Source organism: Mesoplodon mirus (assembly GCF_964341445.2).
Source record: "Mesoplodon mirus genome assembly, chromosome: 9".
Taxonomy (NCBI): Eukaryota; Metazoa; Chordata; class Mammalia; order Artiodactyla; family Ziphiidae; genus Mesoplodon; species Mesoplodon mirus.
The window spans coordinates 72,827,638-72,846,654 of NC_138985.1; the positions used below are offsets into that span (position 1 = coordinate 72,827,638).

At 41.4% G+C, this 19,017-nt stretch overlaps 2 protein-coding genes across 2 annotated transcripts in view; one reads left to right on the forward strand and one right to left on the reverse strand.

Moving 5' to 3' along the window:
• NPSR1 (neuropeptide S receptor 1) overlaps positions 1 to 19,017 on the forward strand; it is a gene marked incomplete at both ends in the record, with an annotated part of 108,207 nt that overhangs the window by 41,833 nt on the left and 47,357 nt on the right. The window lies entirely within an intron of this gene.
• LOC309810598 (SUMO-conjugating enzyme UBC9-like) lies at positions 844 to 4,051 on the reverse strand. Its single transcript, XM_082632712.1, has one exon. The coding sequence runs from the start codon at positions 1,560 to 1,562 to the stop codon at positions 954 to 956; it is 609 nt and encodes a 202-aa protein (XP_082488838.1). The 5' UTR covers positions 1,563 to 4,051; the 3' UTR covers positions 844 to 953.

The following is a 19,017-nucleotide window of genomic DNA, read 5'->3' on the forward strand; positions in this document are numbered from 1 at the left end:
TTTTAATTTCACTGAGGCTGGATTTGACTCACCCATGCTTTAAGGGTAGTGTGCAGAATACATCACAAAACTAGTGCCTGAGGTTAACTACATGCCCAGCAGTCACGTCTCTATTAGACGTCTTTTTGTGTATTTGTCAGCACATACACATACACGCTTATGATACAAGGCTGGTCTTTTGTGAAAAGTAGCCACAAAACTACTTTTTTGTACTAACTGCCAATGCTAGGTGACAGAGAGTGAAGGGTTAACAGTTCTTGGACAGAAAAGAGAAGTTCTAGATAAATGACAAAGAATTGAAATATTAACCCATGTCATCGGTTAAAGTTTGATAACAAGGGCAACATTTAGAAAGAGGTAAAGGGGATCCATGAAACTGTTTTTTTTTTTTTTTAAATAAATAGCTTATTTACTCTAAACAGCAACACAGACAAACGCCATATAAACACAAAGGAAGTGATGCGGAAACGCGCCGCTGGCTGACTGTGGATCTGAGGCTCCTAAGCAACACAAGCCGGGCTCTGGGAGAGGAGGCGGCGGGGCGGGGCAGGTCTGATTTTCTGTTTCGTGCAGCCAGCTGAAGGCTAAGTGCAGCTCTAGACGGCGTGAAGCATGCCTGCATCCGCAAGCAAAGGAACTAGCTCCTTGGGACTCATTGAAGTATAAAAGTTTATAATTTTACAGCAGTTGAAATACTGACATCAATATTAAAATAAAAGCAAGTTTTACATAACAATCAAGAATACAAAAGACTGAAGGAAGAGACCCTGTATGGAAAACTGGGCGATTCAGCGAGCCGAGACCGTACCAGGGGCGGAAATGGAAAATGGCGCCCGCCCAACCCTCCCCTGGTGACCAGTAACTGTAGAGAGCAACGTTAGATTTGCAAAAATGTTGTAAACAAGTTCTTGCCACACCAGTCCCTTCCTTTTTATGATGCCACAGGTCGCTGCTTATGAGGGAGCAAACTTCTTGGCTTGTGCTCGAACCCTTTTCTCGTATTCCACTCTGTTTCGGCAGTAGATCGTGTAGGCCTCTGCTTGAGCTGGGTCTCGGATATTTGGTTCATTTAGAAGTTCCTGTATTCCTAATAAGATGTGCTTAATCGTGATGCCCGGCCTCCAGTCCTTGTCCTCCCCCAGGATGGACAGGCACACTGTGCCCGAGGGGTACACGTTCGGATGAAATAATGGCGGTTCAAACGTGCATTTCGGAGGTGAGGATGGATAATCGTCTTTGAACAGCATCCGTAGTTTAAACGAGCCTCCTTCCCACGGAGTCCCCTTCTTCCCGGGAATGGCGCACTCCCAGTTCATGAGGTTCATCGTGCCGTCGGGATTTTTTGTTGGGACGGCCACAAAACCAAACGGGTGGTCTTTTCTCCAAGCTTTCCTCTCCTGGGCGAGTCTGCTGAGGGCGATCCCCAACATGTTTGCGTCCCTCGGGCGGCCGCGGCCCGGCGAGGGAGGCGGACGGGGAGGCGTTGGCGGCGTTGGCGTTGGCGGCGGCGTTGGCGGCGGCGGCGCTCCCTTTGTCTCGGGACTTCCCTCACGAGCCCCCATGAAACGGTTTTAATGATTGCCTCACTAATTCAAAAACTGCTCATCCAGTTAGAGATAAAATAAATGAATGATAAAATGGTGATTAACTTAGAGTGTTAGTAGGTGTTTGTACAGGAACCCCTGCCCAGCAAAAGTGCCATAACGGCTTTAAATAGTATATGTTGAAAAATAAAAGTTGGTTGGAAATTTTAAAAATATATTTTTTCCTTGCAGAATGTGGATAATAGGCCTTTGTGAGGTGAGGTCACCTTAATCACACACCTCTGTACAAATGTGGATTCTATAAGAATAGTTAACATCATTCATCATTCTTGGTTAGTGTTACTGTAGAGATGTAATGCAATATTGTGTGGAGATCATTTTCATGACAAATATACTGTGATTGCTATTTAAATTACCTTAGTCCTGCATTTATAGAGTCACGGAAGTCACAAATTTTTCAGTTATAGAAAGAAATTATGTGACATTCAAGAAAACGGAGTTTCACAACTGTCTTGAGATATTTCTGTCTTAGAATATCAAAGACTACGTTGGTACCACTTCAGAACAAACTGGGAGGGGGAAGTCACGGGAGATGATACTGAGGAGATGGGAGGTGGGAAGCCGACCATGAGTTGAGTTTCAAGCCACGCATAGGGATTAAGTCAGAAGGCTCACAACCATAAGAGTGATGGAATCAGATTGGTTCTCCTGGAAACCAATTTCACTGAAAGATTCCCCTGGAAATGGACAGACAGATTGGTGGAAGACAAACTGGTAAGAAACCAGACTGGAGGAGTCAAGGTAACAGCTTAGGAGACTATTTTCATTGTCCTAAAAAGATGATAAGGGTCTCAAATCCAGTGGTCCTCAACCCTGGTTGGATCACAGAGTCAGCTGGGGAGCTTTGGAAACTATGGATTCCTGAATACCATTCCAGATCAAACACATCAGAATCTCTGGGGCATCACTATTTTTTTAAGTTCCCCATATGATTCTGGTACAAGATGAGAAGTGAGAATGCTGCTCTGAACTATGCAATGGCAATAGGTGTGGATATATTCAAAAAATATTTAGGAGATAAACCTTCATGATGGCTGACTGATGGAAATGGAGGAACAGGAAGTGTCTAACTTCATGGTGTAGGTCTTGGACAGCTTGGAGGATGGGGAGGCACTTATTAAGATGGAAAATATGGAGAACTTCTTGAATATATTTCAAGCTTTGAATACACGTGTAGTCTCTTCAAAACCTAACCTGCCCTACAAATCTACAAACTTGGAGTGGCAATCGGCAAAGAAAGCTTACATAATTTGAAAAATAATTCTTTGCTAATGTCAGGAAAATTATATTCTTTCAAATGTTACAAGAAAAATATGGTTTGACTATAGATGCCTGTTCTCAACGGAGATCTGGATATTGAAATAGCAACATCTCATTGTGAAGATTTTGCTGCTATCTGAGATTAGATTTATCATTTCTTTTCTTTAAGACTGAGTTGGAGTATCTCATCAGAGGACACTTTCTCAGCAAACTGGTCTATATGGCTATGAAGTTTCAGAGCAGTTCTTAGATTTCAGTCTTCTTGAAAACCCACGTCCACCTGCAAATGTGTTCTCTGTCAACTCCTACTGGTCCTACCTGTTTTTCTCTTGCTTGTTCCCTCATTTAATGGTTGTATTTTTCCCTGCGAAGGTATTTCTCCAAGGCAGGATCTCTCCACGAGGAACCCCAGCAGCATTAGGCTTACATTATCCTTAATGCTAATAAACAATCACTATGACAATGGAGCAGACAACTCTGATTGGGTCATGAGTCCACACTAGGTGGCGGGCATGGAGTCAATACCACCTAAATCATGTGGATTAAGGCCTTCTCTGGGAAAGGTAATTGAGATACTGTCATCAGGAGAAGAAATATAGGTAGGGTAAGCAAAACCAACAGATGACCAGTAAAACCTCAGTGAGTCTCTGACTTTCCATTTCCCTGAGCCTCACCATGGCTGGGTGATTCATAGGAATAATCCATGGTTTACTGCGTTCCCTCCCCAGTCTCCACGCATACCCATGTGTGGAGGCAGAGATGGTCGTGCATCATGGGGAGGCCCTGGAAGTTTCAGAGAAAAGACTACCCTGGAGGTTAAAGCTAAAGTGAAGGCCAACTTGTTGTGCCATTCATGGCAGGCCATCCCTCTTGTTTCTTATCCCGGAGCCCTGTTCCCCTCCTCCTTTTTGCTGACTTTGATAACTGAATGAGTGAATAAATGAATGTATATTTGGGTGCCACACATATGGTCCCTACAAACCCCATGCCAGCCTTCCTTCTTTCTTCCAAAAGATGAACTGAGTGATTACTGGAATAAAAGAGCTGGAAAAGTGAGAGCTCTCAACTCCAGACCCAGAGAAAAAAGAATGGGGCTTGTGAAAAGTAATGCTTAATGAGTTAATTTCCAAAAGCCTAAAACAGAGCTTTAAAAATGTTCATTTCTTTTAAACAGTGGTTAAGGTTTTGATAATCTACCCTGAGGAGGTCATATAAAACTGCTGATAAAGCTTTTTGCAAAGGAATTTTGCAAAGCTATTTATAAAGTAGAAAATTGTAAACAAATTAAATGTCCAACTTTGAAAGAACAGTTAAATAACATATGCTACATCCACTCAAAGAATATAGTTTACCATTAAAAATAATTTTAGTAATAAATTTATAATAATTTTGAAAAAATCTCCTAAATAAGTGAAAAGCAAGATAGAAAATTATATATGCACAGTGAACTCCAGCTACATAAAAAAGCAAAGACTTACATGGAAAAATGAACTCAAATAACTTGTTTTTGGTGATGATAGAATGTATGATCCTCCTCTTCCAACTTTCTACTTTTCTTTAGTTTCCGTATTTTTGGTAAGCATAACCGATGTTCAGTTCTCAATCATCTTGATTGACCTGTCAGCAGAATTTGACACAGTTGATCACTCCCTCCTCCCCCAAAAACTTTACAAACTTGCCTTCTAGAACACCATACCCTGCTGGTTTTTCGCTCACCCATTGGTCCCTCCTTCCATCTCCTTTCCTTGCTCCTCATCTTCTCCCTTATCTCTTAGTGTTGGGTGTCCCAGAACTTGGTCCACAGATCTTTACTCTTGACTAGTCACACTTCCTTAATGGCCTCACACAGCAGCATGACTTTACATACCATCTATATGCCAACAAGTCTCCCACTTATATCTCCAGACTAGTCCTTGCTCCTGAACTCTAGACTTGAATACGCAACCCTACTATACATGGCTGCAAAAAGATATCTCAAACAATTCATGTCCCAAACTAATTCCTGATCTTCCCTTCCCAAACCTATTCCATTTGGGTTCTTTCTCATCTGTACCAGTCAAGATTTGGTCTAGAAATCAGAGTTACTCTAATTATTATAGGAATCAAGGGATTGAGTAGATAACTTGGTGCTTTCCTAAGTGTGAGCAGAGTTACAAGAGTGAAGATCAAGAAGACTGAAGCCAGAAGATCAAAGAAATACCTCCAAAGCTTGTGGCTCTTAAATGTTCTTTGGGGAACTGCAGCATTTCTCAGGGTCTATGCCAAAGCTCCCATCAACTGTCTCAACTGCAGAAGCAAAGCAGGCTCTTCCAGAAGCCTGAGAAGCTATACACCTTGCAGTTGCTCATACATCTGCCTTCTATGGCTACTGACAATAATGGCCTCTCTTCACTTTTCCTTTTCAAATTTCGCATTGAAAAACTCTAACCTGGAACCACATAGGGAAAGAGAATCTAGAAAATATGGTTCCTAGATTCTTCTCCATCATGCAGAGGAGTCCCTTAGAAGTAGACAGACAGGTCAAAACAAACAACCACAGCTCTTTGAGATTAAGGTTTGTCTTGCTGCCTGTGGCACTAGCAACCTGCACCAGGTGTGCAGTGTCTTTGTGGCCACTGGTGACCTGGGGAGTGGAGGATGGCAAGTGGGCAATTTAAAACTTTGTAGCACTCTCTTACTACAGTGCACCAACTTCTTTCTTCACTAAGCTTTCTCCTGGTTGTTGTAAGTTATTTACTATTGGGTTGGCCAAAAAGTTCGTTTGAGTTTTTCCGTAAGATGTTATGGAAAAACCCGAGCGAACTTTTTGGCCAACCCAATGTATTCCAGAGTTCTGTGGAAGTTGATCCTGACAGTTTTCACTAGCGCATTAGCTGCTGGAATGATGGAGCACTGGAGTTCCCTACCCTGTCATGTTCAGCAACATCACCCCCACCTTTTTTATGTTCTTAAGTTAGATACTTGGATAATTTGGCTTCACACTTTCCTCTTTTCTATTATAGGCACTTAGGCACCATAAGTATTTGTCAAAAATGCTTTAATTTCATCTCACAAGTCCTGATAGACATTATTTTCATTCTATCTCATTATGATTAATTAATCTATAATTTCTATTATGATTTCTTTCTTGACAATTTTGACAAATTTTTATTTAGAACTTTAATTTTCAAAAGTACCAGGCTTGTCTTTGTTATTATTCTCTAGCTTAACTTCTTCTATGTTTTAAGTTTTATGAAATTGGATGAAACTTGACATACAGTGTAATGCATAACATTTTTAGAATGTGCCATGTGCCTTTGAAAATATGTGTGCTCCAGATTTGAGAAGTATCATTAATTATTTACATCAGATCAAGGTTGTTTCCTGCATGATTCAAATTTCCTCTATCCTTAGTGATTTTTTTATCTACTGGATCTATAAATAACTAAAAGAGGTTGCTAAAATCTGCAGTTATGGTAGTGGATTTGTCAATTTCTCCCTGCAGTTTTTTTTTTTTTTTTTTGCCTGCATTGGGTCTTTGTTGCTGCGCATGGGCTTTCTCTAGTTGCGGTGAGCAGGGGCTACTCTTCGTTGCAGTGCGCAGGCTTGTCATTGCTGTGGCTTCTCTTGTTGCGGAGCATGGGCTCTAGGTGCGTGGGCCTCAGTAGTTACAGCACGCAGACTCAGTAGTTGTGGTTCACGGGCTCTAGAGCACAGACAGTAGTTGTGGCGTACGGGCTTAGTTGCTCCGCGGCGTGTGGGATCTACCTAGACCAGGGCTTGAATCCGTGTCCCCTGCATTGGCAGGCAGATTCTTAACCACTGCGCCACCAGGGAAGCCAATCCCTGCAGTTTTATTAAGTTTTTACTTTATTTATTCTAACAGGTTTAGAATTGATACATCTTCCTGGCGAATTGAACTTTCAGTCACTATTCAGTAACTCTCTTTGTCTCTAGTAATGCTTTTAAGGATTTTATCTTATATTGGTGTAGCTATAGTGTCTTCCTTTTACTTAATATTTGCCTGATATGTCATTTTTATTTTAATATTTTTAGCTTTTATGTTTTAGGTGCTTCCTTTTTCTGCTTTCCTGAGAACAAGTACTCATGTATCTAGCCCTGTGTCCGGTTTGACCACCTGCTCCCAAGGGGTGGGGGTAGACCTCAGGATAAGAGGAACAGGGAGAGCAAAGGAGATGCAAAGAAGCCCTGATCCTTCATCTGGCATCAAAGTGAATTAAATGACCAGGGCTTCTCTCTAGTGTTGGCCTTGGACTCAGATAGTTTCCCCATGATCTCTTTGTGTTTGAAACTCTAGGTGTCCAATGAAGAAGCCCTGATCCCCAAGTGTTCTGTTCACGATAAACACTCCATTTGGTTTGTGATTCAAAACAACATCCATTATCTCTGTGAAAGCATTTCCTCTTCCAAAAGTTGTGACGTTGTCTGAAAATAGTATGAGATATTTTAAACGGGGACTTTTTCAGGTTTCCTGTATCCGAGACTGACATCCTACATTGATTGTATAAAATTCCTAGGCACTATCTTTTTGCATAATGCCTCTTTTCCATTCTCTTTATCATCTCCTCCTGGAACTCCAATGAGATTTTTATTAGACTTTCTCATTCTGTTCACTATGTCTCTTAACTTCTCTTTGATCTACCTCTTTGTCTCTATTGCCTTCAATTTGATTTTTTCAGATCTCTCTTCAAGCTTACTGATTCTCTTTTCATCTGTTTCCAGTCTTCTCTTTATCATGTTTATTGGGATACTAATTTTAATTATTATGTAATTTTTTGTCATTTCTAAAAGTTTTACTTTGTTCTTGTTTTAATATACCTGGTCAATTAGAGAGTCACTTTTTAATATCATCAAATTTATAATCCCCTGCTTTATTTCTTTTAATGTATTTTTAAATGCTATATAATATTGTTTTTCTGATATTTCCAATATATGAAATCTCTGAACAGTTAATTTCTGTGTGTACACAGATGTTTATGTTTGCACAGTGGAGTTTTTCAAACGTCATAGTACACTCATGAGAGATGAAAGTAAAAAAGGCAAATAAAGTCTTAGTATTATTATGAAAATAATTTTGACCCAATAGATTGAGGGTCTCAGGGACCCTTGGGGATCCTCAGATCACACTGAGAATCACCTCCCTAAAGCATCCATTGATTTAAATGAATTCTTTCTCGCCTATGCATCGAGAATTACCCTTGGGACTTGCCTTTGGCACTTTTAGGAAGATGCCAACACTGGGAACACTGAGAAAATGAAAGCTCCAATCATTTTCTCTGGAACTCTGGTTGAGATAGACTGCAAGCAATTAAAAAATACATCATATAGCTATATAATCTTTTTGATTCTTAACCAATGTGCTTTCCCCTTCTCCTCTTTAGAATTTCTATCACTGCATAATCCTCCATTTGGACAGCTATGTCATGAGGTTTTTGCTGCTACAATGAAGGTTTATTAAAGGAACATGAAAACAAAATAGTCTACTTCTTGACTTTTGAGTTTCAAATGATTTGGAAGAAAAAATGAAAAGCCAGGCTATGTGGATCTAAGAATGGGAAGGAATGCGGAGAGCACGTGCAGGAGACAGGAGCTTGAACATCAGGGCATTGCTGGGAAGGAGACCTTGAGCCCTGAGCCACCACAGGACAAACATTGCAGAGGATATGGGAGGGGAGATACAAGCTGGCGAAATGCAAGAGGAAGAAGATCTGTGACTCCCTCTACCCGCTTTCTCAAGAGGCAGTCCAGGGAATGAGTGAGGCCCTGGGTTCACCCTCCACGTAGCACTGAAAGTGAGAAGAAATGCGTATATGGGTATCTAGGCAGAGAGCCTGAAACAGCCACATATGATCTCTGGACACCTGCATTCTGTTGTGGGGACAGAGAATGTATTCTGAGCAGCCAAGAGCAGAGAGAGCTGGTGCCTTAAAGGGGTCCTGCAGTTAGAAAAAAGGGAGGCACCACTTTGATCTACTGACAACCAAATGCAAGATGGAGTTGGGGACATCATCTCAGTAGATGTCAATGAGGGTAAGGAATGATGCCAATGACCAGACCCCCCCCCACACACACACAGGACTTGACACTGAATAAGCTTTCTAGAACTTTAAGAGGACTACAGAGACAAGAGAAGGGTAAACACTTAATTGACTGCAATTGAGTTTTGACATCCAGCAGAGTAAGAGTTCATAGTAGCAATTAATTTCAGTTTTAGAAGATGAAGAATGTTATTTTTCTTGTACAACTACAAACAGAAGTGTAACGATTGCTCGGATTCCGGGATCCCTTAGCTGGGTGACAGGTGGGAAGAGATGAAGAGGGGATGGAGGGAAGGGATCTGGGTACCGCTGCCTCGCTGCTTTCTCTCTATGGAGACCGCATCACAATGAGGCTGATCATGGCTCCAGGAATGTTTACTGTCTGGTTCTGCTCAGCAAGGCTCTCAGTCAAACATAACTGATGTGCACAAAGCCGGGCCTCTTGCCAGCTCATGGAACAAGGGCCTCTAATTCAGAGAAAAAGGAACTGGGCCTCTGCCAGTCATGTACCTTTTATGCTTCATACGGGCATCAGTCAGACCCTGATTTCAGGCTGACAAACCAGGAAAAATAAAACCGTCAGAATGCAGGCAGGCTCTTGACGGGGACTGTTAGCTTGGTAATGGAAGGAAATGTTATTGCTCTAGGCATTTGCATAATATTTATTGATCAAGCCTCCTCAATGCTACTATTCTTCCTGAGAGGTTCTGGCAGTGCAGGTGGACGGTTTAGGTTCACATCACAGCCTCTGCACACTCAAGCTGGGCCACAGTCACTGACGCAGCTCAAGAATGGGGCAGGGAGTCCCAGTGTGACCAAACAAGAGGCAGCCTCCATCAGTGTGAGATTGGAAGTCAAGGTAGCTGGGTTTTACTCACAGCTCTGCCACCACCTCGCTGTGTGACCTTGGGCAAGCTGCCAGCACATTCTGTTCCTCTCTGCATTCCACACCACCTGGAATCTCTCCGTTAGGGAGTCCCTCCTGGGCCAAGGTTTGATGCCCCCATTAAAACGAAAATGCTGTTGCGAGAATTAAGTGCCTTTAGCCATTAACTCCTGAGAATTAGTTTGTCAGTTTGATTTGTTTACAGCTGAGAGCTCTTTGGCTTTGGTGGGCTGACATGGGGGTGGGAGCAGGTGGGAGAAGGCTAAGTGGAGCGTTGGGAATCTCCTGCCTGGGAGTGGGATGGGTGACACAGGGAAGGATCCTAGTGAGTCATTAGAGAACCATAGATGCAGGTGCATCCCTCTCCCTGCGGTGCCTGAATTCTTGACAAGTGAACTGAGGATCTGAGGTTAATCATCTCCTCCTAAGGCAAGCTGTTTGGAAGCTCCAAGATAATACAGAGAGAAGACCCTGAGCCCAGCCCTATATTAGCCTGAAGTCTAATGCTCCTCCCAGGTGACAGCCTTGAAGGGAAGGTGTGACAGGCACAGGCTGAAGTCAAGAGTGTGACCTTGAGTCAGTCTCCTCTTCTGGATAAATCATGACCTATCCCTTCCCTGCAGCCCTAACAACTCCGAGCCCTCTTTGTGGCTGATCCCGGCCTGATGTTTCTTCCAAAGAAACCTCCACCTTCGGTCTCAAGGAAACCTCTCAGAGGTAACGGCATTTACCTGTGGCAGTAAACTGCACGAAACATGGCAAAATGTCTTAAACTGCCTCTGGGTCCATCCATTTACCTCTCCCAAGGTCTTCATAAGCTGCTCAGAATCTCTTCATTCACTGCCTTCTAGCCTCTCTCTTTCCCCAAATTTCCTCCTGAACATTCCAAGGAAAAAGGGAAGAGGGTAGAAAAGGAAGTGAGGAGAAGAAAGGAAGGAAAGCTTACATTATTGAGAGTCTATTATGTTTCAAACACTTATACCTTTTAATCTTGACGAAGTAAGTATACTTACTTCAGTTTTATCAGGTAGCCACTGAGACCCAAGATGTCTAAGTAAGTTGCCCGAGGTCACAGAGCAATTCAGTGGCCCAAAATGGATTCAGATAGTGACTGTGTCACAGGTCAGGCCCAATTACAATCAAAATAATTCCTATCCTCCTGAGAACCGGAGAGCCAGGCCCCAGGGACTCAAGGGTGGGGCATTGAATAGGGCAGAAAGTGAGGAGGACACCAGCTGCTCATCACAGTTTGGCCCTGATTATAATAACTGCTCCAATTAAAGTTCAATTTTATCTCTTTAGAAGGTTTCCTTTATGTTCCAAATCTGATGAGAAGTTCACATTCTAAAAATGCAAATCTGTTAGAATATTTTAAATTCAGGTCTTTGGTTACATCTTTTAAGACTCTTCCTGTGTTTGCCCTTACTCTTGTGTCTATCTAATTTAATAACTAGAATTTTACTAGCTTTTTGGGGAAATGGGAGATAAAGAAGCCTAAGTTATGAGTCTTATCCATGAGTCTCTCACAATCTGGTTGGAAAGACTAGTAAATTTAATGACATAGACATATTAAATGGTGAGTGACAATATGTGCTCTATACTTCCATACCTTCACACGTGCTGCTCTTACTACCTGAATGCCCTTCTCTCACTCTGGTCTAACAAAGCCCGGCTTATTCTTCAAGGTGCAGAGCTCAAGGGGTACCTCTGTGAAGCTTGCCTTGTACTCTTGGTTCCTACTGTAGCAGATTTAATCAATTACTGCATCTTTTATACCGATATCATGTAATACTCTTTGATATTTTACACACCTCCCTTTGACACTGGAATGTGAGCTACTTGAGGACAGAAATAGAGTTTTCTTTCTTGAATTCCCAGCATATGGCATGGTATTTGAAGCTTAGTAGACAGAAATCAAAAATTATAGACTGATGATTATATAAATAAGTGCTAAATAAAGTGATGCAAATCAGAGACCTCCAGGGAAACCTGATAGAAACTTCATGGAGGGGGTAGAGCTTGCATTGGGTCTTAGAGGATGAATAACATTTGGGGTTGTTGATGCTGCCAAAAGTATAGGAGAAAGTTACCAGCTACAAGGGTAAGAGAATAAAAGACCAGAAATACAAGAATATCTTCCCAGATGTTTCATGGTGGTCCTGGTTTCAAACATCTCACCCTATTGTCAGACATTGCCAGCTTCAGAATGAGGAATATTGTTTCACAGAGAAGAGAGTGTTATTCTGAATCACAACCCGAGCTGAACGTTCATCATGAACAGGAGGCCTGGGGAGCAGGACTGCCCAATGGGATACCTAGAGTTTTAAACACGAAGAAAGCATAGGATGACTTTATCTGGGGCCCAGCCCAAAACTAGGAAGAAGGCCCAGCCATCTTGAAGCACTTAAATTCCCTGTGACAGTTCAATGAACATTTGTGGAAACCTTGCCAGGTCCAAGAGGGTCACCCAGCATCAGGACCCCTTCTCATCTCCTCTGCTCTACCTGACCTTCTCCTGAGATCTACTATCCCCTTTGCAGCAGGGGATATATATCCCCTGGACATAAGACTAGGTACATCAAAACTTGCTCTCAGACAGAGGATTTTCAGGGCAGTGAAGGATACTATAATGACGGATACTTGTTATTATACTTTGGCGCAAACCTCTAGGATGTACAACACCAGGAGTGAGCCCTCATATATGAGGACGCTCTGTACTTCCACTCGATTTTGCTGTAACCCTAAAACCGCTCTAAAAAATAAAGTCCTTATAAAATAAAACAAAAACTTGCTTTCAAGAAAGAAGAATAACAATAATAATGCACATAATACGTACAGGAGGACACATTCTTATATACACTCAATGACTGTCTCTGGATATTCTGTTTGATGGTAACAGTGGCTGCTTCTGAAGAGGGGACTGAGTGACTAGGAGTCAAGAGCAGGAGGAGGGTGCCTTTTTATTTTTAGGTTTTATTATTTTGTCAAAATACGAAGTCTAATCCTGTGCAGGCATTTGCAAGAATCAGCTGATGAATTTTCACAAACTGAACACACCTGTGTAACCTGCACCCAAATCAAGAAACAGAGCATTACTAGCTGCCCCCTAAGCCTCCTCCCATCAGCTTCCCATCATCACCCCTCACCTGCACCCAGGGTAATCCCTGAGGCAAAGGGGAGATTTCTCCTGATTCTGTACCTTATCTAGATGGAATCTAGGTGTGTGCTTTGCTGTCTGGCTTCTTTTGCTCCGCATTTGTTCAAGAGATTCGTCATCATCGTTGCCTGTAGTTATAGACCATTCGCTCTGTTGAACGGCATTCCATTGTATAAATATACCACAGTCGATTTCTCTCTTCTACTAGTGATGGGCATTTGGGTAATTTCCAGTTTAGAGCTATTATGACTATTACTGCCTTGAACATCTCAGACTCATTCTTTGGTGAGACATTTATTTTTATTATTTGTACTATTTGAATTTTGTATTGTGTGTTTGCATTACTTTTTTTAAAAAACACAGAAAACATGTTTTAAAAACACCTTCTAGGGCATTTTAACTTGAATCAGAGACTTCACTCCTTCCCTGCTGACAAGTAAGCAGAAAAATTAATAACAATAGCTAACATTTACTGAATGCTTACTGAACCAACTCTTTGCAAAACAACAAAAAACCTTTTTATTTTCTCATTTAATGCTCCAAATTATCTGAGCTACAGATACTCTTATTACTCTCATGTTTGACCTATGGAAACTGAGACTGAGGGAGTTTAAATAACTTGCCCAGAGTCATAGTTAGCAAGCGGAGTTCAAACACAGGTCCCTAACTCTTGTACTTTAACCTCTGGTGCGCAGTCTCCATTAGACAGGGCTGGGCGTCCAGGGAGCCGGTCAGAAGTGAGGAGGAGGAGCTGAAATACAGCAGCTCCAAACACCCGCTCAGCCCAGCCCAACAGCATGGATTGTTCTTTTCCCCATTCATGTCCTAGTTAATCAGATCCTTTTGAACATGAAAGAGAGTGAGATTGGATTTTGGCTAAGGTGAAAGAAGGGAATCTGTCCCATCTGATACCTTCAAACCTCTCCAATGTAAGCCAGCAGGAAGCACTTCAGTGCAACCTGCATGGCAATTTAATAATTCCCCAAGAATGCCAGAAGATTTGGTAAAGTCACAAGCAATCTGCATCCACCAGCACTTGGGCATAATGAAAAGAGCAGGAGTCTTAAGTTCTAGAGCAGAGGTCAGCCAGCTTTTTCTGTTAAGGGCCAGATATTAAACATTTTAGGCTTTGGGGGTCATATGGTCTCTGTCTCAACCAACCACCTCTGCCTTTGTAGCATGAAAGCAGTCATGGACAATATGTGACTGAATGGACATGGCTGTGTTCCAAAAGAACTTTAGCTGTGGATACTGAAATTTGAATTTCATATAATTTTCATGTGCCACAGAAAATTTTTCTTCTCTTGATTTTTTTCAAAAATTAAGACATTTTTAAAGATTCTTTGTCTGAGATAGATGTAAGTCTTTATATTTTATCTTTTTTATTAGAGAATCCTTGATATGAGATTACTGAGTAGAAAAAAATGTTTTTAAAATTCTTGAAAGAAAAAAAAGATTCTTAGTCTGACAGCTGTACAGAAACAGGTGGCAGAGTCTAGAGATCTGGGTTTGAAGCCTGGCTCTACCATTTTATTTCTGTGGCTTTCAAAACATTACTTAAATTCTCCTAGCTTCCTTTCTTTCTGGGGAAATAAGCAGAGCAGGTACCATGCATTCAGGTCCTCCTTTGTGGTTAGCACTGAGACGTACTTTACTTAATTTAATCCTCACAATGACCACAAGAAGCAGAAATTACAGTACTGCCTTTCTTTGGACAGTTACGGTGTTTGTTAGAAAGAGACTATGTACATAATTTTGTCTGCCCTGGCCTTCATTGTTTATTGAGGTTCATCCTCATCATATGCAGAAGTCTCTATGTTGGTTCAGTGATAGTGTTCCTGCTTCTTCTAAGATTCTGTGATTTTTTTTTTTTGAGTATCTGTAGTTGTACTGCACTTTAGAGTGAATCGTTTCATCTGAGTAGAATTATTCTATTCAATTAGAAGTACATAAAAGTCCAATTTATACTCCAAATTTCACTGAACCAAAGTTGAATGCACACTCTGAGTGGTCACTAACTCTATTTATGTGCAAAGTAGAGTTTGGCTCAGATACATTCATACAAAACACTGCATTAAATAAGAGAATGTCTGTGAATTGCCTAGCACAATGCCTGGAACAAGGATAGTCTGCCAATATTTGTCCCCATCCTGCTTAAAGACAAGGATCAGCATCAGAGAGCTATTTCTTGGAAAGATGAGGCCAAGGCACTTCTTTACTTCCAGGCTCATCTTGTACTCTTCCCAGCCCCAGGCCTGAAATCAACCAACTCCAAGGAGCCACGTAGACCAGGATACATTTGAGGGAAAGGGCTACAGGAACTGTGAATGTTCTAGGGACATCAGCTTATATTCTCAATCTAAGCCCAAATATCCTTTCATACTTCAGTGATTCTCAACTAGAAGCAGTCCTTGGGCATTTAGATGGGGCATTTGGAGTTATCACAGAGTCCAGGGATGTGAAATTTCCTGTAATGCACAGAGTGGTCTAGCCTAACAGCATGGCTCCACAAACAGCATCCTTGCTAACAAATAGCTATCCAACCCCTGAGCCACTCATCACAGTTCGTCTATCTTGAGTTCTGTTCCCTCAAGTATTGGCTGGTTCTATCCGCCTTGTCAGGCACTCAGTTAACTTAATCACCACCCTCTTCTTAGTGGATGCCAAATGTATTAAGTTAACTACCATGCCTTATAGCAGATAAAACAGCCAGTCTTTACTGTTGATCTAGTTTAATCAGAGCCTCAACCACTTATTTATCAATTCTTTTCAGAAAACTATCTTCCAGAAATTGGTTATGAGCTCAGAACTTACCTTACAATGAAGCCCCTTTCATTTCCAGTCCATGCAGCACTCCGCCTAGTCGTTCAGCCCTATTCATGGCATCACCCCCAATCAGAGTTACTCAGGGTTTACACCAAGCGTTTTACCAAGCAGTTTACATGCATTATCTCATTTAACCTTCACAATAGCCCTAGAAATCACGTACTCTTATTATCATATTTTTACAAAGAACCTGATGTTCAGCATGGTTGGTGACATGCCTAAGATGGCACAGCTATTATGGGGCAGAACCAGCATTCAAATCCCTACAGTCAGGCGCCAGGACCCATGCTGCATCCACTGCCTATAACATGTAAGACATACCCAATAAAATGAGAAATACAAAATAAAATATGAGAGTCATGGAAAATATTAAACTATACAGACAACAAAATCAAAAACAAATTTAAGCTTTGAGGTACTACAAAGTTACTGTGACTGAGCATATTTCATTCTGTGCTTCCTAGTAGCCAAAACTAAGGGTAAAAACTCCTCAGATATGATTCTTTCCAGCCTTGAGGGAAATGCACCATAAGATGTTTCCTGAGCATGAACACTGATTCTGTGGAGCCTTATATACAGGACTTGGATAAGACTTCAGTAGAATGTTCTCAACAACATCTTTACAGTAAGTGAATCAGTGATTCTCACAGACCTTCAATAGGATCTGAAAGCATGAAGCCTGTTGGAGGACAGAGGAAATGAAAAGTGCCCATTGAACTGAGACAGCATCTTGAGACCAAAAAAACGAGGCAGGAAGCTCCATATACTCAATGGATCAGTTAATTATAGGGTCACTTACAGGATGGGATCAGGTTCAGGCAGACAACAATCCAGAAGCACTCACAGCTGTAGTCCACACTGATGAGGGGCCACTGAGACAATTTTATAGTTAATCTAGGGTATGGGGGTAGGTGCTTGGAAACAGGACATGCATTCTTAACTTAAGATTTATGGATGGGTAACTAGTCTCATGGGCGTTAGGAATATATCAGTGAAGGTTTTCATTGTTTGGGGATTAACAGAGCATAGAGGCTACCTGGTACTCTATGATTATTAAACAATATATATTAACTACAAAGCCTTTGATGACAGAGAATTGCACAGTACAGTCCTGGGTAGGGTCAGTGAAATAGGATATTTGCTAAGATCTTAGATTATGCAAAAGGGCAGCCCAAGAGACCATCCCAAGACAATGAATGATCTTGTGTCCCTTCCTGCCTCACTTCCTGTTGCAAGTTGGATTCTTTGGGAAACAGATGTTAGAATAGAATTAGGCATGCAAAGGTTTTGGGGGAAGTAACACCTATGAAAAGAAAAGGAAAGAAAAAGGAATGGTCAGGAGGACCCATCAAAGCATGATGGCAACCTACCAGATTCTGCCAGCTCATTAAAGGATTCCCATGTTGCATACAAATGACTAGACCCTTCTACCTGCACCTCAGGCACTGGCAGAGCTTGGATTAAGAATAACATGATCTCAAGCTGAGGCAAACCTTGAGAATCTAACAGCTGGAGGATGCCAGTGAACCACACTCCTTGCAGCTCGACAGCAATTTCTTTCCTGAAGAGGGATCTGAGTAGTGTATCTCCATGTCTGCCTCATGTCCCTATGTACAAATTTATACCTGGAGAACCAAATATTTCTTGTTACTATTGACCACTTCTGTCCCAACCTGTTACAACTCAGCTGTCCTTGGGCAAGAGTGCAAAGGGGAAAAAAAAGACATTCAAAGAACTGTCTCTTGGATAACTGCAAATGGAACTCCCCACCCCTACACTTAGATTGCTAAACATCCCAGGTCACTGATGTCAATTCTTCTTACTAGGAAAACACAATCTCATTAAAAGAGGAAACAAGTTGTCCATTTCCTATATTTATACTGAGTCAATTTGAGTCCAGTGTTGTGCAATGATGACTGAGTACGACCCTGCCTCAAGAAATTTCCCCTTAAAGTGGAGTGAAGAGGAGAAATAGCAGTGACTCGGTGCCTTATTTTCCCTCATTTCGAGCAAACATTTTCTCTTGCTGAACCTGATGTTTGCAAGTACCAATGTAAGACTTCTTCACCACTCAACAATGATCAGTGACCCAGGCTGGCCAGTTGGCCTCATTCAATGAGATTCTTGGCTTTTGAACACAACAGAAGCAAAGGGAATAGGTTTTAGGAGGACTTGGGTTTCTTTAATTAGACACATGATTTTTATTTGTTTGGTGGACCAATGGAGAAAGGAAGACATTAGTGGCATTTTATGACTTGTTAAGACTAATTGAAAAATCTCAGGAACAAAGCTTTCTGTGAAGAGAGTGCTCTAATGAGAATGGATGTGATGATTATTTACCTAATTGAGCAGTAATGACTGAGGTACAGGCCACTTTCCTGGGATTAATAAAGAGCTGGGGAGTTGACAGTTTAGGCCATTAAGCTCAGCTAGTACTTAATCTTAGCGAAGGGCACAGTGCCAGAATCATATTCGTACTGTAAAATGAGCCCAAAACTTAGAGCCACAATAACTTAGTTTTTTGAGAAATAATTTTAATTGGCAGTTGAGCACCCGACATCAGTTTGGGCAATGCAAGTTCTATCATTAAAAATCTTTCACATAATGTCGTGAAATCTTGTTTCATTTAGAGTGTTCTCAAGCATATGGTTGTTAAAAAGGAAAAGTGGGAGAGAGTGGGATCCTTAGCAATATCAAAAATAGTTTCTTGTGCAACTGCAAGCAAATAAACTATTATCACCTCCTCTGCTTTAAAAACAAAACAAACAACACTAAAGACATTGAATTGAGCTAGAAGCATCATAAACCCTGGAGATTCACAGTTGAAATTGTTACCCAGAGTGTCCCTACAGTAAAAACCAGAGCACCTCTCATCCGTAACCCATAGTTGGAGCTAAAAGGATCTTACATGATCAGAAATGTTGATGTTATAAAAATTGTGTTTGTATTCAATAGCCCCTTATCCAGTGCAACGAATGTTCAGGTACTACTCACTTACCAAGAAAAAGAGTTACTCAGCTTGCTAGGTGTTCATTGTTCCTATAGTTCTGCTCTGCATGGTTAAGTTCAAACATCAACTCAGAGCAAGTAGAAATCTAAGAAATGGAGCTTCAACTTGCTCTCTATGCAGAGTGAATCCTACCCTGGTGGTCTTGCATTTTCAAGACGTTTGCAAATCTGTTTTATAAGCCAACATTTCCTTCTTTATCTAGCAAGCACTGAGTATCTTGCAAGACACCATAAAAA